General features: G+C 39.9%; 1 protein-coding gene and 1 long non-coding RNA gene across 2 annotated transcripts in view; one reads left to right on the top strand and one right to left on the bottom strand.

The window, feature by feature from the left end:
- The window catches only part of LOC145523304 (uncharacterized), a 98,990-nt gene extending 88,123 nt beyond the window's left edge, over positions 1 to 10,867 (top strand). Inside the window, exon 3 of the long non-coding RNA XR_014066476.1 lies at positions 7,436 to 10,867. This is a non-coding gene — a long non-coding RNA (uncharacterized LOC145523304). The remainder of the gene's footprint in view (positions 1 to 7,435) is intronic.
- Positions 10,868 to 13,703: 2,836 nt separating this feature from the next.
- The window catches only part of GRM5 (glutamate metabotropic receptor 5), a 623,817-nt gene continuing 620,512 nt past the window's right edge, over positions 13,704 to 17,008 (bottom strand). Inside the window, exon 10 of the mRNA XM_081533344.1 lies at positions 13,704 to 15,440. Within this exon, the coding sequence (XP_081389470.1) occupies positions 14,609 to 15,440 (832 nt within the window). The 3' untranslated portion in view covers positions 13,704 to 14,608. The remainder of the gene's footprint in view (positions 15,441 to 17,008) is intronic.

Raw genomic sequence — 17,008 nt, forward strand, 5'->3', positions numbered from 1 at the left:
ATTTGAAAAGACCCTGATGCTGGGAAGGATTGGGGGCAGGAGGACAAGGGGACAACAGAGGATGAAATGGTTGGATGGCATCACTGACTCAATGGACATGAGTTTGAATAATCTCTGGGAGTTGGTGATGGACAGGGAGGCCTGGCATGCTGCAGTCCATAGGGTCGCAAAGAGTTGGACATGACTGAGCAACTGAACCGAACTGGATTGAACTGAAAATGTTCATGATTTGTTTCTAAATTAAGCCAGACATGTTTAAACCAATGTTAAGTTGAAAAATAATCAAAAGCAACTCAGTGCCTAATAGTGTTTAGTGCCTAAATGAAGATATACTGAAGCCACACGAGTCTCATTCTTAGCTGTGAATCCTCCCTAGGCTTTCTCAGTGTCCATGCCATTCTGTTGACTTCCCAACACTAGAGTAAGATTTTCTCCCAAAATGAGTATGGCTCTTGGCACCCTCTGGACTTGCCCCACATCCCAACATGAGAGAATTGTGAAACTTTTCACCAGAAAATTTCCTCCCTGGTCCTTCCCGCCTTTGTAGGTGTCCCTCTTGGTGTCTGTTACTCTGGGTTTGATTCAGGTTCACGAGATGTTCTGTTAGGCCCCAGCAGGCTTACTCTGTCTCCTGTCCAGCCTGTTTTAGTTAGACTATGTCATGGTGAGGCTGCCAGTGTTTTTGGTTGAATTCTGTGACTCTCTACCTGGCCTACCTTTGGGTGAAATCTAGATAGTAGTGTCCTCTGCATTGGTTGTTTCTTGTGGAAAAAAATTCAGTTATGCATGATGAATAAATTCTAGAGATCTGCTATACAAAAATGTTGCCTACAGTTAACAATACTGTAATGAACACTTAAAATCGTTTTAAGAGGGTGGGTTTCATGGTAAGTGTTATTACCACAATTAAAAAAAAAAAGAGACAGAGAAATTAAAATGGATGTTTATACTGGCATAAAGGCTATAGAATAACTTTGAAAATCTTGGAAATGTTGACCTAAGACAGCTGTTGCAGCTTATAGAAGAAAGAAGAAGATCTATAAAAAGAGGCTGAAGTGACTGGAGGAGGCTTCAGAACTGAAGCAGGTGCTTGGCCAAAGTTATACACAATGTACTTTGTGTATTTCTAAATCCTTTCTCTTTTTTTTTTCTCCCCAGTTTTAAATATGTCATGCCTTTGTTATATTCTCTGCATTTTTGTTATTATTGAGTATTATTTTTTTATTTTTTATTAATTACTAACCATAGGTGATTTACTAATTTACTCTTCCATTTCATCAAATTTGATTGTAAGTATCAATATCAATTTCTTTCTTGAGTTTATTGTAGTTCTGGTATTTGCTACAGCAAACAATTGTGTACATACGTGATCACGGGTGATTAGGATCCTTCTGAGTTCTGAATGGTTGAATTTAGTTGTGTTGTTAGAAAAAGATGCATATATGTTCAGGAATAAAAGTAGAATAACCAGTTTTACAAAGATGCATGATTACTCAATGGACTCAATGGACATGAGTTTGAGTAAGCTCTGGGAGTTGGTGATGGACAGGGAGGCCTGGCGTGCTGCAGTCCATGGGGTCACAAAGTCAGACACGACTGAGCAACTGAACTGAACTGAATGATTACATGTATTTTAGATTTTATATAGTATTCTGTGAGATCTAAACATCTAGCCCTGCCATTACTAAAATGACTAGTACTACTATTAAAGCAGCTAGCATAGAAGGAACATACACCGTGTGCCCAACACTGCATACTTCATGTACCTTATCTCATTTAATCCTCCCAAGGAGCTCTAGTTATTAAACTAATGCTACTTCCCTGAACACTGTATGCACTTTCTTGTGTCTGTGGATAGGCTGTTTCCTGTGCCTGACTGTTTTCCTTGCTTGTATCTATGTGGTCAGCACCTACTGACCATTTAAAATTCTATTTGGAAATCTCTTAGGGAAGTGTCCCAAGATATTGCTTTCATCTACATTCTTCCCCTTTGCTTCCTTTTCATCAAGCACACTTTACTGTATTTTTGACAATTAAAAAATCATTATTTATATCTTTAAGTTTTCCTACCACTTTAGCAGATCTTATGATGCTCATAGACTTGCCCAGAGTCATGTAGCTCATCTAGTTATTTTTCCTTTTGCTCTTTTATATCATTACGTTGACAATTTTATTTTTATTCTGTTCTGTATGATTTCACTTATTTACTTATTTTTGATTGTGCTGGGCTACATTGCTGCACCCTTTTCTCTAGTTGCCGCAAGCAGGAGTAAGTCTCCAGGTGCGGTACACAGGTTTCTCATGGTGATGGCGCCTCTTGGTGCAGAGCATGCGCTCTGGGGCACTCCGGCTTCAGTAGCTGTGGCTCCCGGGCTCTAGAGCACAGGCTCAGTAGCTGTGATGCACAAGCTTAGTTGCTCCACTGCACGTGGGAACTTGCCAGATCAGGGGTTGAACCCATGTCTCCTGCATTGGCAAGCAGACTCTTTACCACTGAGCCACCAGGGAAGCTCTAATAATTTTCTTGATCTTAATATTTTATGTTTTGATTATTTTAGATTCTATAGGTTAATGAATCTGCTGATAGTAGATTTATTTCCTTCTTCGAAGTATTAATATCTGCTTCTGCTGCTGCATCGCTTCAGTCGTGTCCGACTCTGTGTGACCCCATGGACTGCAGCCCACCAGGCTCCTCTGTCCATGGGATTCTCCAGGCAAGAGTACTAGAGGGGGCTGCCATTTCCTCCTCCAGGGGATCTTATCAACCCAGGGATTGAACCCAGGTCTCCTCCATTGCAGGCAGATTCTTTACTGCTGAGGCACCAGGGAAGCCAGTAATATCTACTTTCTTTTTCTTGACTTAGAGCTTTATCTAGAACATCAAATACCATATTAATAGTAGTGATTTCAAATGGGTCTGTGTTCTGCTTTGCCAGAACAGTGCAGGTATAAACGGTTGTCCCAAGAAAGGCCACTGTCTCAGTGCAACAAATGCTTGCACTTTATTTAATTCTCAGAAAATGTGCTGAGAAAAACTGAAAATGAAATATTTCATTGTCAGTTTAGAATTGTGGATATATGAAGTACATCTTTCATTCCTGATTTAATGGTAATTCTTCTGATATTTTTCTGTTAATATTATGTTTGCTATAGGTTTATAATAGAAATTTTTCATCTTACAAAATTTTCCTTTTATTTTTAGTTGTTTTATTTTAATAAGAAATTGTTTACTTGATCAAATGTTTCTATCTTATCTACTAGATAATTACATTTTAATGTAGCAAGCTATATTAATTGATTTCCTAATATTGAGCAACATTTAAAATCCTAGTATAAACTGTACTTAGTCATGAAGTATTATTAATTTATTAAATTTCAAAATTTGATGTATGAATAGTTTGTATGGGATTTTAAAACTGATGTTTATGGGAATAGTTTATAACTTTCTTTATGCCCTTGCTTGTCTGATTTGTGTACCAAAGTTATAAAAGCCTCATAAAATGAGCTATAGATATTTCCATGTATATCCATATTCTATATCATGATGAAACTAAAATGTTTAAGTGTATTACACTTAGAGTTAAATATTTTTAAATTCCTCTTCATGATATTCTATCATTATTGGTTTATCTGCATTTTCTACTTGTTTTTGTTTCAATTTGATAATTTATATTTTCCTAGAATATTATTTCATCTACATTTTCAAATTTATAAATCGAAAACAAAGTTTTACCTAGTGTTTTCTTTTGCATATCTTCTATATGTTTAGCTATTTCTCTTTTCTCACAGTAGTAATTGTGGTTTCTTTTTTACTTGATTAAGCTTGACAGATGTTTGTCAATGTGCTGGTCTTTACAAGTTAAAAGATTTCAGTTTTAATGATCACTTAAAATTTTTTGTTAGATGTTTGTTTTCTTGTATTAATTTCAATTTATTCAATGTTTTTTACATTTTCTTTGTTTTTTATCGTTTATTTTTCAACTTCTTCAAAGCCATATTTTAAAGCACATATTGGTTCATGCTTATTCTATACTCTGAGTATATGTTTACCAATTTAAAATTGGACATTTTAATAAATTTTAATTTGTATTACTTCTTGCCAGACATCAATATTCCTACACTACTTTTGTTTATTTTGCACTTGTCTCTCTCAGTGTTTTGCATATACCAGGGCTAGGTTAACTGATGGTGTTGCTTTAGCAAATAACATCACTGAGAAACACAACTGCATTATTCTTTCTTAGGGCCTCTCAGTTTCCTTTAATTTATTCAGACTTTTTATCTATTTATTAGCCTAGTCATTCTTACCAGAGAAGGCAATGGCACCCCACTCCAGTACTCTTGCCTGGAAAATCCCATGGAAGGAGGAGCCTGGTAGGCTGTAGTCCATTGGGTCGCTAAGAGTCGGACACGACTAAGCAACTTCACTTTCTCACTTTTCCCTTTCATGCACTGGAGAAGGAAATGGCAGTCCACTCCAGTATTCTTGCCTGGAGAATCCTAGGGACGGCAGAGCCTGGTGAGCTGCCGTCCATGGGGTCGCACAGAGTCGGACACGACTGAAGCGACTTAGCAGTAGCAGCAGTCATTCTTACTTGCATTTTTCTTGGGTTCCTAACCACCACTTTATCAGTTAGAAATGGTTATATCTCAGCCTTCTCTTATTTCTTAAAATTAAATTTGGGGGGTTTTGTTACTATGCAAAGTATAAGAAAGTATTCTTGCTCTCATACTGACTGAATAGAACTAGTCACAATAGTCCCCTGATTTTGTTGCTTATTTGTCTTGGATTATTAGGGTGGGTATTTGCAATCCCAGAGCAAGACCTTTTCTCTCTGTATACATTTAGAGGGTTTCATGCCTTCTTGAAGAGTGGGGTGAATTTAGTAGGACTAGTGATGTGACTTGAGCTCTTTAGAGAGAGAAAGCACATGACAGAGAGTACCCCCACATACAGGGAAGTAAAAGGTGGAAATCATGGCTTTGAACATGCTGGAGTAGGAACACGTTAGTATGGTACACGTGTTAGGTGTGGCCATGTAATTTTGATTACTTAGGCAAATTAGAAAACTTGTGATAAGAGTTTCCAAAATAAGTTCTGGATAATACTCCCATAGCCTTTTACTGCTCTTGGAATACAGTTCACTGGCTACTTAATATCTACTACTGCTACTATTTCATGTATAGCTTCATCTGAGGCTGGCAGAGTTAAGGAAACCATCCAACATGTTGATTGAAAAACAAAAAGTAAATCTTCTGCTTGACTGCTGGAGTAAGTTAAAGTGCTGGTAGAGCTCTGAGAAATCAGAAGACAGGAGGAAAGTGGATAATAAAATGAAGAAAGGCATTCCATGATTCAGTAGACTGGCTCTGAAAGTGATGATAGAATCTATGTTTTCTTCTCTGAAATCCTTAAGAGAGCATCATGGAAATAGCAATTAATTTTCAAGACTGAAAGAAAAAGTTGTCTACAAATTATAAATTTTATATCATAGCATTTTTGAAATTCATTCTATGAAGTTCTACTCTGAGGAGGCTACTCATAAAAAAATAAAAGTAAAAATACTTCCAAGGTTAATGTGTATTAGCATATTTAAAGAAGAGTGGAAAATTCTGAGGTAAAGGCAGCCATTAAACTTGGAGTTACTATGATTTCCAAGCATTGAAAACTCTAAAAACCATTACTACTTAGCAGTTCAGAAAAGCCAATTTATATATTAAATTATAATTTTCATGAACATATCAGTCATAAATTTATTATATAACATCTATCCTATTACAGAAACATGCTAGTTACATAAGGCTTTGCTTTATGTCAATGAGACAAAATACAAGTTATATATAAATAAGCCAAATGTGTCTGGTCTATATACCATATATTTGTATAAATGTTCATACAAAAAGACTGACATGTCATGAAAAAATAAGTGTGTTTGGTCTGGAGTTAAAGCTAATTTAAAATATTTATTCTTGTGGAGGTTCAGCTAAGTTTTCCTGTAATACTTTTTGCTTAGGTATCTAAACATGGCCAGAAAACCTGAGTCTAAAGTTTTCTTCTTAAAACTTATCTATTGAAATTATTCTTAAAAAATAATGTAGTAACTGATTTCATATTTCAAAATACTTTGAGAAAAAATATGTAGTTACTGTGTTTTTAAGGGGATAATTTCATTAATATAATCCTATTTACCTACCTACCTGGGGCTTCCCTAGTGGCTCAGCACTAAAGAATCTGCCTGCAGTGAAGGAGCTGTGGGAGACACCAGTTTGATCCCTGGGTCAGGAAGATCCCCTGGAGGTGGGCATGGCAACTCACTTCAGTATTCTTGCCTGGAGAATCCCATGGACAGAAGAGCCTGGCAGACTAAGATCCATAGCATCACAATGAGCTGGACATGAATGAAGTGACTTAGCATGCGTCTACCTATATATAGCTAGCTACCATAAAAAAGTAAATGTTTGAGAACTGTTAATTTTTACAAATTGATCATTTACATACTATACCCCAAAACTGGCCAGCATTCAGCATAGACTATAACAGAAGAAAAATGTCCTTTCTGTGATGCTTAAGATCAATTTACTAAGTCATCCTAGATGGACAGTTCCAACCTCAATAGGCTTTCCCCTGCAATGATATATGCCTTATATATCACTGAATTTGTTACCGCTCCACAAGTAATGGAAAATCCCATGGACGGAGGAGCCTGGTAGGTTGCAGTCCATGGGGTGGAGAAGAGTTGGACACGACTGAGTGACTTCACTTTTACTTCTCACTTTCATGCATTGGAGAAGGAAATGGCAACCCACTCCAGTGTTCTTGCCTGGAGAATCCCAGGGATAGAAGAGCCTTGTAGGCTGCCGTCTATGGGGTTGCACAGAGTCGGACATGACTGAAGCGACTTAGCAGCAGCAGCAGCAGCCACAAGTAATATTGGACTTAACATATCTAAGCTGCTTCCTGGATATTAACTGTATAAAAAACAGTATGTTGCCATTGATAGCTATCACCTATTAAGCATTTACCACATACCAGGAATGCTGGAAATGAAATAAATTTCACAGGTTATTGTTATTCATGTCTGCATTTAAATAAAAACGAACTGAGTTACAGAGATGTCAAGGTTATTCATCCAAGATCATATGGGACAGGACGATAGAGACTGACTTTTAATCCTATTTAATGCTATTTCTACTGCATCATCTGGTTTTATCTGACCTCCTGTGATTCTATGGAGTCTTACTAAACTCTTTTGATCTTTAGGAGATAATTTTCTGTATGTAGTCCAGGTATTTCATATCAACCTGAAGTTTACATAAACATATGCCCATTTGGATTACTTAGAAGACTGAATTAGCAAGTGTGACAAAAAAAGGTTTTCTTTTGTAAGTTCAAACATGGTTTGTATCAACTTATACATATATATTTTCATTATAGGGGACTGGACTGCAAAAGTAGGAAGTCAAGAAACACCTGGCGTAACAGGCAAGTTTGGCCTTGGAGTACAGAATGAAGAAGGGCAAAGGCTAATAGAGTTTTGCCACGAGAATGCACTGGTAATAGCAAACACCCTATTCCAACAACACAAGAGAAGACTCTACATGTGGACATCACCAGATGGTCAACATCAAAATCAGATTGATTATATGCTTTGCAGCCAAAGATGGAGAAGCTCTATAGAGTCAGCAAAAACAAGACCAGGAGCAGACTGTGGCTCAGATCATGAACTGCTTATTGCCAAATTCAGACTTCAATTGAAGAAAGTAGGGAAAACCACTAGTCCATTCAGGTATGACCTAGATCAAATCCCTTATGAGTATACAGTGGAAGTGACAAATAGATTTAAGGGACTAGACCTGATAGACAGAGTGCCTGACGAACTATGGGCAGAGGTTCGTGACATTGTACAGGAGACAGGGATCAAGACAATTCCCATGGAAAAGAAATGCAAAAAAGCAAAATGGCTCTCTGAGGAGGCCTTACAGATAGCTGGGAAGAGAAGAGAAGCGAAAAGCAAAGGAGAAAAGGAAAAATATTCCCATCTGAATGCAGAGTTCCAAAGAATAGCAAGGAGAGATAAGAAAGCCTTCCTCAGTGATCAGTGCAAAGAAATAGAGGAAAACAACAGATTGGGAAAGACTAGAGATCTCTTCAAGAAAATTAGAGATACCAAAGGAACATTTCATGCAAAGATAGGCTCGATAAAGGACAGAAATTGTATGGACCTAGCAGAAGCAGAAGATATTAAGAAGAGATGGCAAGAATACACAAAAGAACTGTACAAAAAAGATCTTCATGACCCAGATAATCACGATGGTGTGATCACTCACCTAGAGCCAGACATCCTGGAATGTGAAGTCAAGTGGGCCTTAGAAAGCATCACTACGAACAAAGCTAGTGGAGGTGATGGAATTCCAGTTGAGCTATTTCAAATCCTCAAAGGTGATGCTGTGAAAGAGCTGCACTTGATATGCCAGCAAATGTGGAAAACTCAGCAGTGGCCACAGGACTGGAAAAGGTCAGTTTTCGTTCCAATCCCAAAGAAAGGCAATGCCAAAGAATGCTCAAACTACCGCACAATTGCACTCATCTCACGTGCTAGTAAAGTAATGCTCAAAATTCTCCAAGCCAGGCTTCAGCAATACGTGAACTGTGAATTTCCAGATGTTCAAGCTGGTTTTAGAAAAGGCAGAGGAACCAGAGATCAAATTGCCAACATCCGCTGGATCATCGAAAAAGCAAGAGAGTCCCAGAAAAACATCTATTTCTGCTTTATTGACTATGCCAAAGCCTTTGACTGTGTGGATCACAATAAACTGTGGAAAATTCTGAAAGAGATGGGAATACCAGACCATCTGACCTGTCTCTTGAGAAACCTCTATGCAGGTCAGGAAGCAACAGTTAGAACTGGACATGGAACAACAGACTGGTTCCAAATAGGAAAAGGAGGACGTCAAGGCTGTATATTGTCACCCTGCTTATTTAACTTATATGCAGAGTACATCATGAGAAACCCTGGGCTAGAAGAAGCACAAGCTGGAATCAAGATTGCCGGGAGAAATATCAATAACCTCAGATATGCAGATGACACCACCCTTATGGCAGAAAGTGAAGAAGAACTAAAGAGCCTCTTGATGAAGGTGAAAGAGGAGAGTGAAAAAGTTGGCTTAAAGCTCAACGTTCAGAAAACTAAGATCATGGCATCTGGTCCCATCACTTCATGGGAAATAGATGGGGAAACAGTGTCAGACTTTATTTTTTTGGGCTCCACAATCACTGCTGATGGTGATTGCAGCCATGAAATTAAAAGACGCTTACTCCTTGGAAGGAAGGTTATGGCCAACCTAGATAGCATATTTAAAAGCAGAGACATTACTTTGCCAACAAAAGTCCGTCTAGTCAAGGCTATGGTTTTTCCAGTGGTCATGTACGGTTGTGAGAGTTGGACGGTGAAGAAAGCTGAGTGCCGAAGAATTGATGCTTTTGAATTGTGGTGTTGGAGAAGACTCTTGAGAGTCCCTTGGACTGCAAGGAGATCCAATCAATCCATCCTAAAAGAGATCAATCCTGGGTGTTCATTGGAAGGTCTGATGTTGAAGCTGAAACTCCAATACTTTGGCTACCTCATGCGAAGGGCTGACTCATTGGAAAAGACCCTAATGCTGGGTAGGATTGGGGGCGGGAGGAGAAGGGGACGACAGAGGATGAGATGGTTGGATGGCATCACCGACTGTATGGACATGGGTTTGGGTAGACTCTGGGAGTTGGTGATGGACAGAGAGGCCTGGCGTGCTGCAATTCATGGGGTCGCAAAGAGTCGGACACGACTGAGCGACTGAACTGAACTGAACTGATACATATATAAGAATAAATGTGTATATACATATTAAATGGGTACAAATAATACAAGGGAGTAGAAAGAAGATATATTTTAAATATTTACATTGTCTTTCTTTTCCATACATCATTCATCTAGTCTACATTATGCTTTTAGATTTTAGCTAATTTGTGTTCAGGGAGTGTAAATTTGCTTAAGAATCTATCAAAGTAAAAAGTGATTTAATAAGTAATTTCTTTTTCTGGAAAAATTATATAGATATGCCCATACATACACACATAAACATACACATACAAAACTATATAGATAGATTCAAAAGTCAAATATCTATGTTGATGTGTGTAAGTCTGTATACATATGCAGACACATATATGTATATATATACATACAGATAATCTATATTATTTTTGTGATGTTACTTCTATCAACACAGATAACTGTGGAACTACACCTATAATTTGTATTGGTATTTTCAGACACACAAAAGACTTTTATTCCCTACATGCTTCCTTGTTTTAATATAAGTATTTATTTATGTCTTGAAAGGTATTTGCAGGTGACTTTGGGGACAGCATCTCTGGTGGTTTTGTGCTTAGTTTACATTTACATTTTAATCTATTGTCCACAGGCTGCTTTGTAAACCCCATAACTCGAATGTTCATCATTCAGAATATAAGGTGAATTAATAGTATGGCTCTTTGGGTCACAGAAAACACTATTAAGACAACAATCTAAACATTTAAGGGGAAGAATATTAAAGTCATATCATAGTTTCTTTTTTAATATTTTTCAAAAAGTAACTGACTTCACAAATACCAGCTCTAACATGATTTAGACAACTGAGAAACAGGCAAGTATATTTTAAAGTACTAAAATAAAACACATTTATACAAGTACAAAGCAAAACAGTGCTGATAGAAATGTTAAACTTTATGAAAAAATCATTTGCAACTCACATCAAAATAATTTAACATTCTCTATCATTTTAATAGCACAAGCTGCAACAACAGAAAAAAAAGAAAAAAGAAAAACATACACACACACCATCTTAAAACCAAATCAGTTAAAGTGCAGAAAAAAGTAAGTACAAGCACTTGTAGCCCACACAAATCTTTTAGGATTGGCACCATCTCTCTAAAACATCTATATTCTATATAGATTTCTAATTACAACACCACCAGCAGCTGCCATTGAATTCTAGAAATACACACAATATACATAGTATATTTGTTCACATTGGGAAGATCAGTGAAATTCAGCCAACTATTTTATACATGCCTCATTCTTCAACAGATAGTAGAGCATCTCTCAGGCTTCAGACCCTCTTTAAAGTGAATTCCAACTTATCTTTACGGTTTTCACTGATCTGTATATTTTTTCACAGTATAAAATTGTAAATGGTAACTATAGAGATTCTGACAGCTTGAGGGTTATTAATAAGCTGTGGCTAAATGTGAACTCAGGTAATAACCTTTGAAGTCTCCGAAACACATACATTTTGCTGGGAGACTACTACAGGAAATTTTTTTTAAAGAGTTTTATTCCTGGTTTGGAAGTCACAGAATTGCAGCAGAGCCATTATACAATTCACTGACAGTCAGAAATAGTTCCTAGTCTTTCTGATCACATGCTGGTAACAGCAGAAACTTGGGAAAGACTGTTACTAACAAGGATTAGCACATTCAGGGGTCTGCTTTTTTCTCTTTGCTTCAGTCAAATCTCACATGGTTCTCCTTTCCACACTGCCTTTCTGCTCTGTTCCCCACCCCTAACCCAGAGAGGTGGGTCTGCTGCTTCCTGGTTAGGCACGGTCTTCTCAGGCGGTCCCCACCGCTTCCCACAATAGAGAATGGGTGGACTGCTTGGATAGTCTGTACAACTTGATCGAACCAGGTCTTCTCTTTTTAATCCTGGGACCAAACTGTCCTTTAGGGTGGCTTTTCTGAAACTCAGCATTTCACTGTACTTTCCCCTTCCCTTGAGTCATGCTGGTCCCACCTGAATTATCACTGGGCACCAGGAACAGATTGTTTTCTAGGAAATTCAATGAAAATAGGTACTCAAATGAAGTGTGAAGTTCATATCCTAGCCCTAGAATGAATATTCAGTTCTTTTTTGTACTGTAGATTTAACTTGGAACCTGGTATTAGAATTGGCAAAGAGACAGAGTTAGTATCATTCCAAAATAAAAGATCCCAAGAATGCATTATCAATAATATTATATATTATACAATGTATTGAATGAAGTGGCAAAGGGTTATATAAATACACAGAAAAATACCTCTTGTTCTCCTCTAATTAAATTATTTTTCTTATGTCAACTATTAATTCATATAGAATTATATGATGGCAATTTATTCACATTAAATTTTAATTTATAATGAATTTTCTCATATGGTAGTATAGTTTTAAAGGAAATATGTTACTAAAAAAATAGAAAAGAATTTGGTCATGGAGAAAGTTTTAAAAATGTCTTCCTGTTGGTCAACACAGTGAAACTTGTATTTGAGAATACAGTGGAAACCAACATAAGGGTTCTTTGAAACAAATTTAAAAACTTAGAGCATACTTAGGAAGGTTTCAATGCCTAAGAAATCAAGACAGTAACCCCCAGGTGAATGCCACCCTTTTGATGAGAATCCAAGGATATTAATATTTACTTCAAAATATTTACATTTGTTTTTCAAGTAGAGGCAGACATTTGCTTTTAGTGAAACCACAAAACTTAGCTAGATTGACTGTTTCAAGAGTCTCATAATATTTGGGATCAAGGGGCTCCAATGATGCTATTTTCAAATTTGCACAGGAGGTTTGATTTTTTTTTTAAATTATATTTTAGTAAATTAATGTTAGCTTTTAATGTTTTATATTGGGAGATTTGATTTAATATAATTTAATATGAGAATAGTTATCAGGAAAGGTAAAAGTGTTTAATAACGTTTAAAGTAGAGAATGATAAATTATGCTAATAGATTTATTTTCATTTCTCAATTCCTTCTTTTAAGTAGATGTGAAATAAAAAATACCAAATAAGGATATTGAGCAAAAAGAAAAAGGTTTTTATTTATTTTTCTCTCTGCTAAAAATATACTTCTGCCTCACAGCAAATCTTTCTCATAAGGCTATCTTTAGTATAAGGCTGGGTCAACTAGACTTTAAATTTATAGGATACCTCCTCCTTTTATTACTATCCTTATTTAAAAATCAAAAACATTTGGCACCTGAGGATAGCTGTAATGGGAGGAAGAAAGAGATGACAGTGGATGCAGGTCTTGAGCTGAATTCTATCTATAGGAGCCTATCAAAGCACAGATATGTCTATTATAACTTTAAATCTCTTTTCTGCAGTTTTTAAAAAGTGACAGTATGAAGTGCACAAAATTATATTCATAATTGTTTTAAAAAGGAAAATATTAATAATTGCTTTGCCTCTTTTTGGAATGGCTAAGAAAGATTGTGTGGTTTGTATCTGTTAAGGTTCCTCTGTTTTAGTTTTCTGTATTGCTTTGAAAAATCTACATGTGTCATAGTTCATAGCTGCCCTGTTTAAGCAGCCAAGAAAAGTTAAAATCACTGCTCACTGGCATAGCTAAATCTCTGCTAAGCCGACTTGACAGTTTAAAGTCTCCAGTGTATTAAGATTGTGTTAATTTTTTGAACAGGCCCTCCAATCACGACAGTGTCTTCATTGGGTCTACGGACCATTCTTCCAGTGGTGGGACTTGAAAAGAACAGAGGAGCTCTTTGTGCATCAGGTTCTCAAAAGAAAGGAATGAAGAAGCCCAAATGCATATTTTAAATATTTTAGCTGGCAATGCATTCATAATGAGTGGCCACATTTCATGAAAGAGATAGCCAAGCTGGAGCTCAAGAATTATTATTATTAGAAAGAGAATTTCCAGCTACACAACGCACCCCAGTGAGGGAATTACAAAACAGTATTCCAGAAAATATTTTTTGCTACTCCAGTATTGATTGGCAACATGGTGAAATAGTCAAGAAATCTTCCACTGGTTTTCTTCGTTAATGGAGGTGAACTGAAATAACTAGGTGGAGTCCAGGATGCAGGCTTTTGGAAAAGGAGGTCACGACCAAATTGGAAAGTGTCTGGTAAAAGCCCTATGTACATCAGCGCAGCCCTCATCACACAGTTGGGTGTTGCCCATGGGACACACTCCTACCAACGCCTCAGCAAATACTGGGCCCAAGTCTGCTTTCCAAGGTCTTTAAAGGAAAGGAAAAAAAAAAAAAAAGAGGAAGAGAAAGGTTGATGTTTTGGTCCCAGATTTTGAGTTTGTTAGAAAATGTACATTCATGTTTGGTGAATCAAAGAATCTTCTGGGAAAAGAATTAAAGTAAACAAACAAAAAAACTTTTTTTTTTTTACAGTTTCTTATTAACTGTGCCTTTTCAACCCTCCGTTTTGCTGTTTCACACTCCTTGCTTCCCTAGAGCAAAGCACTTGGGATGTAACTGGTTCAACAGACTCCTCGTGAGCCCTCAAAAGTAGAAGCGGTGTTTCTTAAAAGCCCATGTTTTCTAAGGCCACTAGAAGAAAATCTGCCGAAAGATTTGTGGTTGGTGTCTTCGTCGGTGGATGGTAGATAGCACTCTTGATTTCTTGTTTCCACTGCGGGTGTACGCGATGTCTTCCACCTCGGGGTCTTAAACAGGCGCCCAGGCCTGTCCTTGCTGTCTGTGGGGACACCGGAGGGTCTCGGCTCCTTGCGGGGCCGGGGGGGAGGGGACCCCAGCGTGGTTTCCCAGGACATTCACAAGGACGAGGAGCTCTGGGTGTAATCTCTGATGATGAGCGTGTCGTACTTGGGAGACGATGGGATACACAGGGCCGACTCGGACACCGGCGAGTTGGGGGTGGTGCTCCCCGAGTCCACCGAGTCCCTGAAGGGGGACGGCGGCGTGAGCGCCACCAGCTCCTCCAGGTCCGCCTTGCCGGCCGCAGCCTCGGGCCCGGCCGCCGCCGCCAAGGGGGGATCCCGGGCGGCGCTCTCCGCCGGCGGGGCCGCGCCGCCCGGGCTCTCGGCTGCGGGCGGCGGCTGGATCTCGGCGAACGTGGTCATCACGGCGGCAGGCAGCTGCATCTCCGTGGGGATCAGGTAGGCCGAGCAGAGCGCGGTGCCCGCGCCGGGCGCCCCCGGGGCGGCCAGCATCATGGAGTTGAGCTCGCTGATGTTGGCCGTGAAGCGGGTCACCACGCTGCTGATCTGCTCCAGCAACGAGCCCTGCGACGAGCTGCTGCGCGCCGCGGGCTCCGAGCGCAGCGAGCGCGCGTCCTCGTCGTCGGGGAGGCTACCCGCGCGCCGGCTCAGCGTGCTGATGGGCGACGGCGCGCGCGGCACGGCGCGGCCCTCCTCAGCCTCGGCCGCGGCGGGGCGCGCCTTGGGGCCGGCGTCCGGGAGCTCGGGCCCGCCGCCGCCCGCGCCCCCCGCGCCGCGGCCCTCCGTGCTCTTGGGGAAGGGCTTGATGACGGCCGTCTGGTTGGGGTTCTCCTTCTTGTTGATGTGCACCGACAGCCTCTGCCACAAGTGCTGCCCGCGGCTGCTCTTCTCGTTCTGCGCCCAAGTGACCGACTTGCCGTTGGAGCTGCGGGGAGAAAGCAGACAAGAGGTGACTGCGCGCTCCCCCGTGGTGGTGGTGGGGCTGGGGGGCTGTGGGACTCGGACTGGGGACAGGAGGCATCTAGGGACACCAGGGGAAGAGATCTGGGAAGGGGCTTTTTGCTGCCTTTGAGTTCAAGGCTGCTTTCTTGTCTCTGGCCTTCCGTTCATCATTACCGCGAAAGTATGTCGAAGGGGACACTAGGAAGGTTAAAGGGGTTGTTCATGGGAACCCTGGAGGAGGAAATGGCAACCCACTCCAGTATTCTTGCCCAGGAAATCCCATGGACCGAGGAGCCTGGTGGGCTGCAGACCACTGGCTCTGAAAACCATCCAAGAGGACTTGGCGACTAAACAATAATGTCAGTTCCACCGTAGTTCTAGCCTACCCTGGAGTGCGGCAGTTGGCTAAGTTGCAAATCTAGAAGCAAGGGCTTGCAGTATTGTGGTTGTATGTAGACGTGCCCAGTACAGAGTAAGAGCTTCCTAAAGTTGGGAGCCTCTGAAAGGAAACGTTACAACTAGGAGCACCCCTCAACCTGATCATCAGAGGGGACCATAGAGGTAGGAGTCGAAGGAAGGAGATAGTGGTTCCAATTCAGTTTTTATTCTGCAGGCCAGTGGTTGGTGCATTTAACTAGCATTTTCTGTAAGAACTCCTGACTTGGAACACTATTTTTCTTAGTCTGACTTTTGGGGTGGAAAATACAAATTCAGTGAACGCTTACACTGATTTGTAATTAGAACTTTTTTACCTCCTAGAAACTTTTCTCACGCATTTATTTTTAGGCCTAAAAATTGAATAACAATTCTGCCAGGGAGCATGCAGTATTATTGCCCTTGGCACCTGGCACACTACGTTCAAGTTAGGGTCTTGATGAGTAGTGCTTGATTGACATGGTTTCTTAGAGCCTTTCTCCCTCCTCTCTTTCCCAAGTAGTCCTTTCTGGTCTCCCCTCTGGGAACTGAAATCTGCTCTGGTGAAAAAAGCCTCTAATGAGTTGATACTTCAGCCTGACAGACGGCCTGTACCCTCCGTCCCTCTAAAAAAAAAAAAAGAAAAATGAGACAACTGCCTCTCAGAACACAAACTTTCTATCAAGAAGTTCACCTGTGTTCAGAGGATGTGGCCTGACCTTCATTGAGGTGATATGGAGAGATCCTGGAGTGATTTACCCCCAGGAAGGAATGTGAGAGCTCTGTAACTAGGGTGTCTGTTATGTCCAGACAGCTCTGTTCTAGGTGCTGTGGACCAAGAGATAGCCCTAGGCAGTCTCTAAACAAAGGCTTTAGCCACCCAATTTGATTATCTCAGCTGGTGGTTATTAAACTTAATAGCATATAGGACTCACCTGTGGTATTTGTCATATGCCCGGGCGAGACCTCAGTACCCGGGCGAGACCTCAGAGATTCTGATTGTCTAGATTGGGTTCCATGGATCCATGCGTTTGACAAGCACTCTGCTTCCCTAAAGTGATTCTGCAGTCGGTGTTTCACAGGCTAATAAACTAACAAGAAGTTATCCTTTTTCTCTGGGTTCCTGTTGTTCCATTG

The sequence above is a fragment of the Giraffa tippelskirchi genome, chromosome 10 (assembly GCF_054371585.1).
Source record: "Giraffa tippelskirchi isolate mGirTip1 chromosome 10, T2T-mGirTip1v1.2.pri, whole genome shotgun sequence".
NCBI lineage: Eukaryota > Metazoa > Chordata > Mammalia > Artiodactyla > Giraffidae > Giraffa > Giraffa tippelskirchi.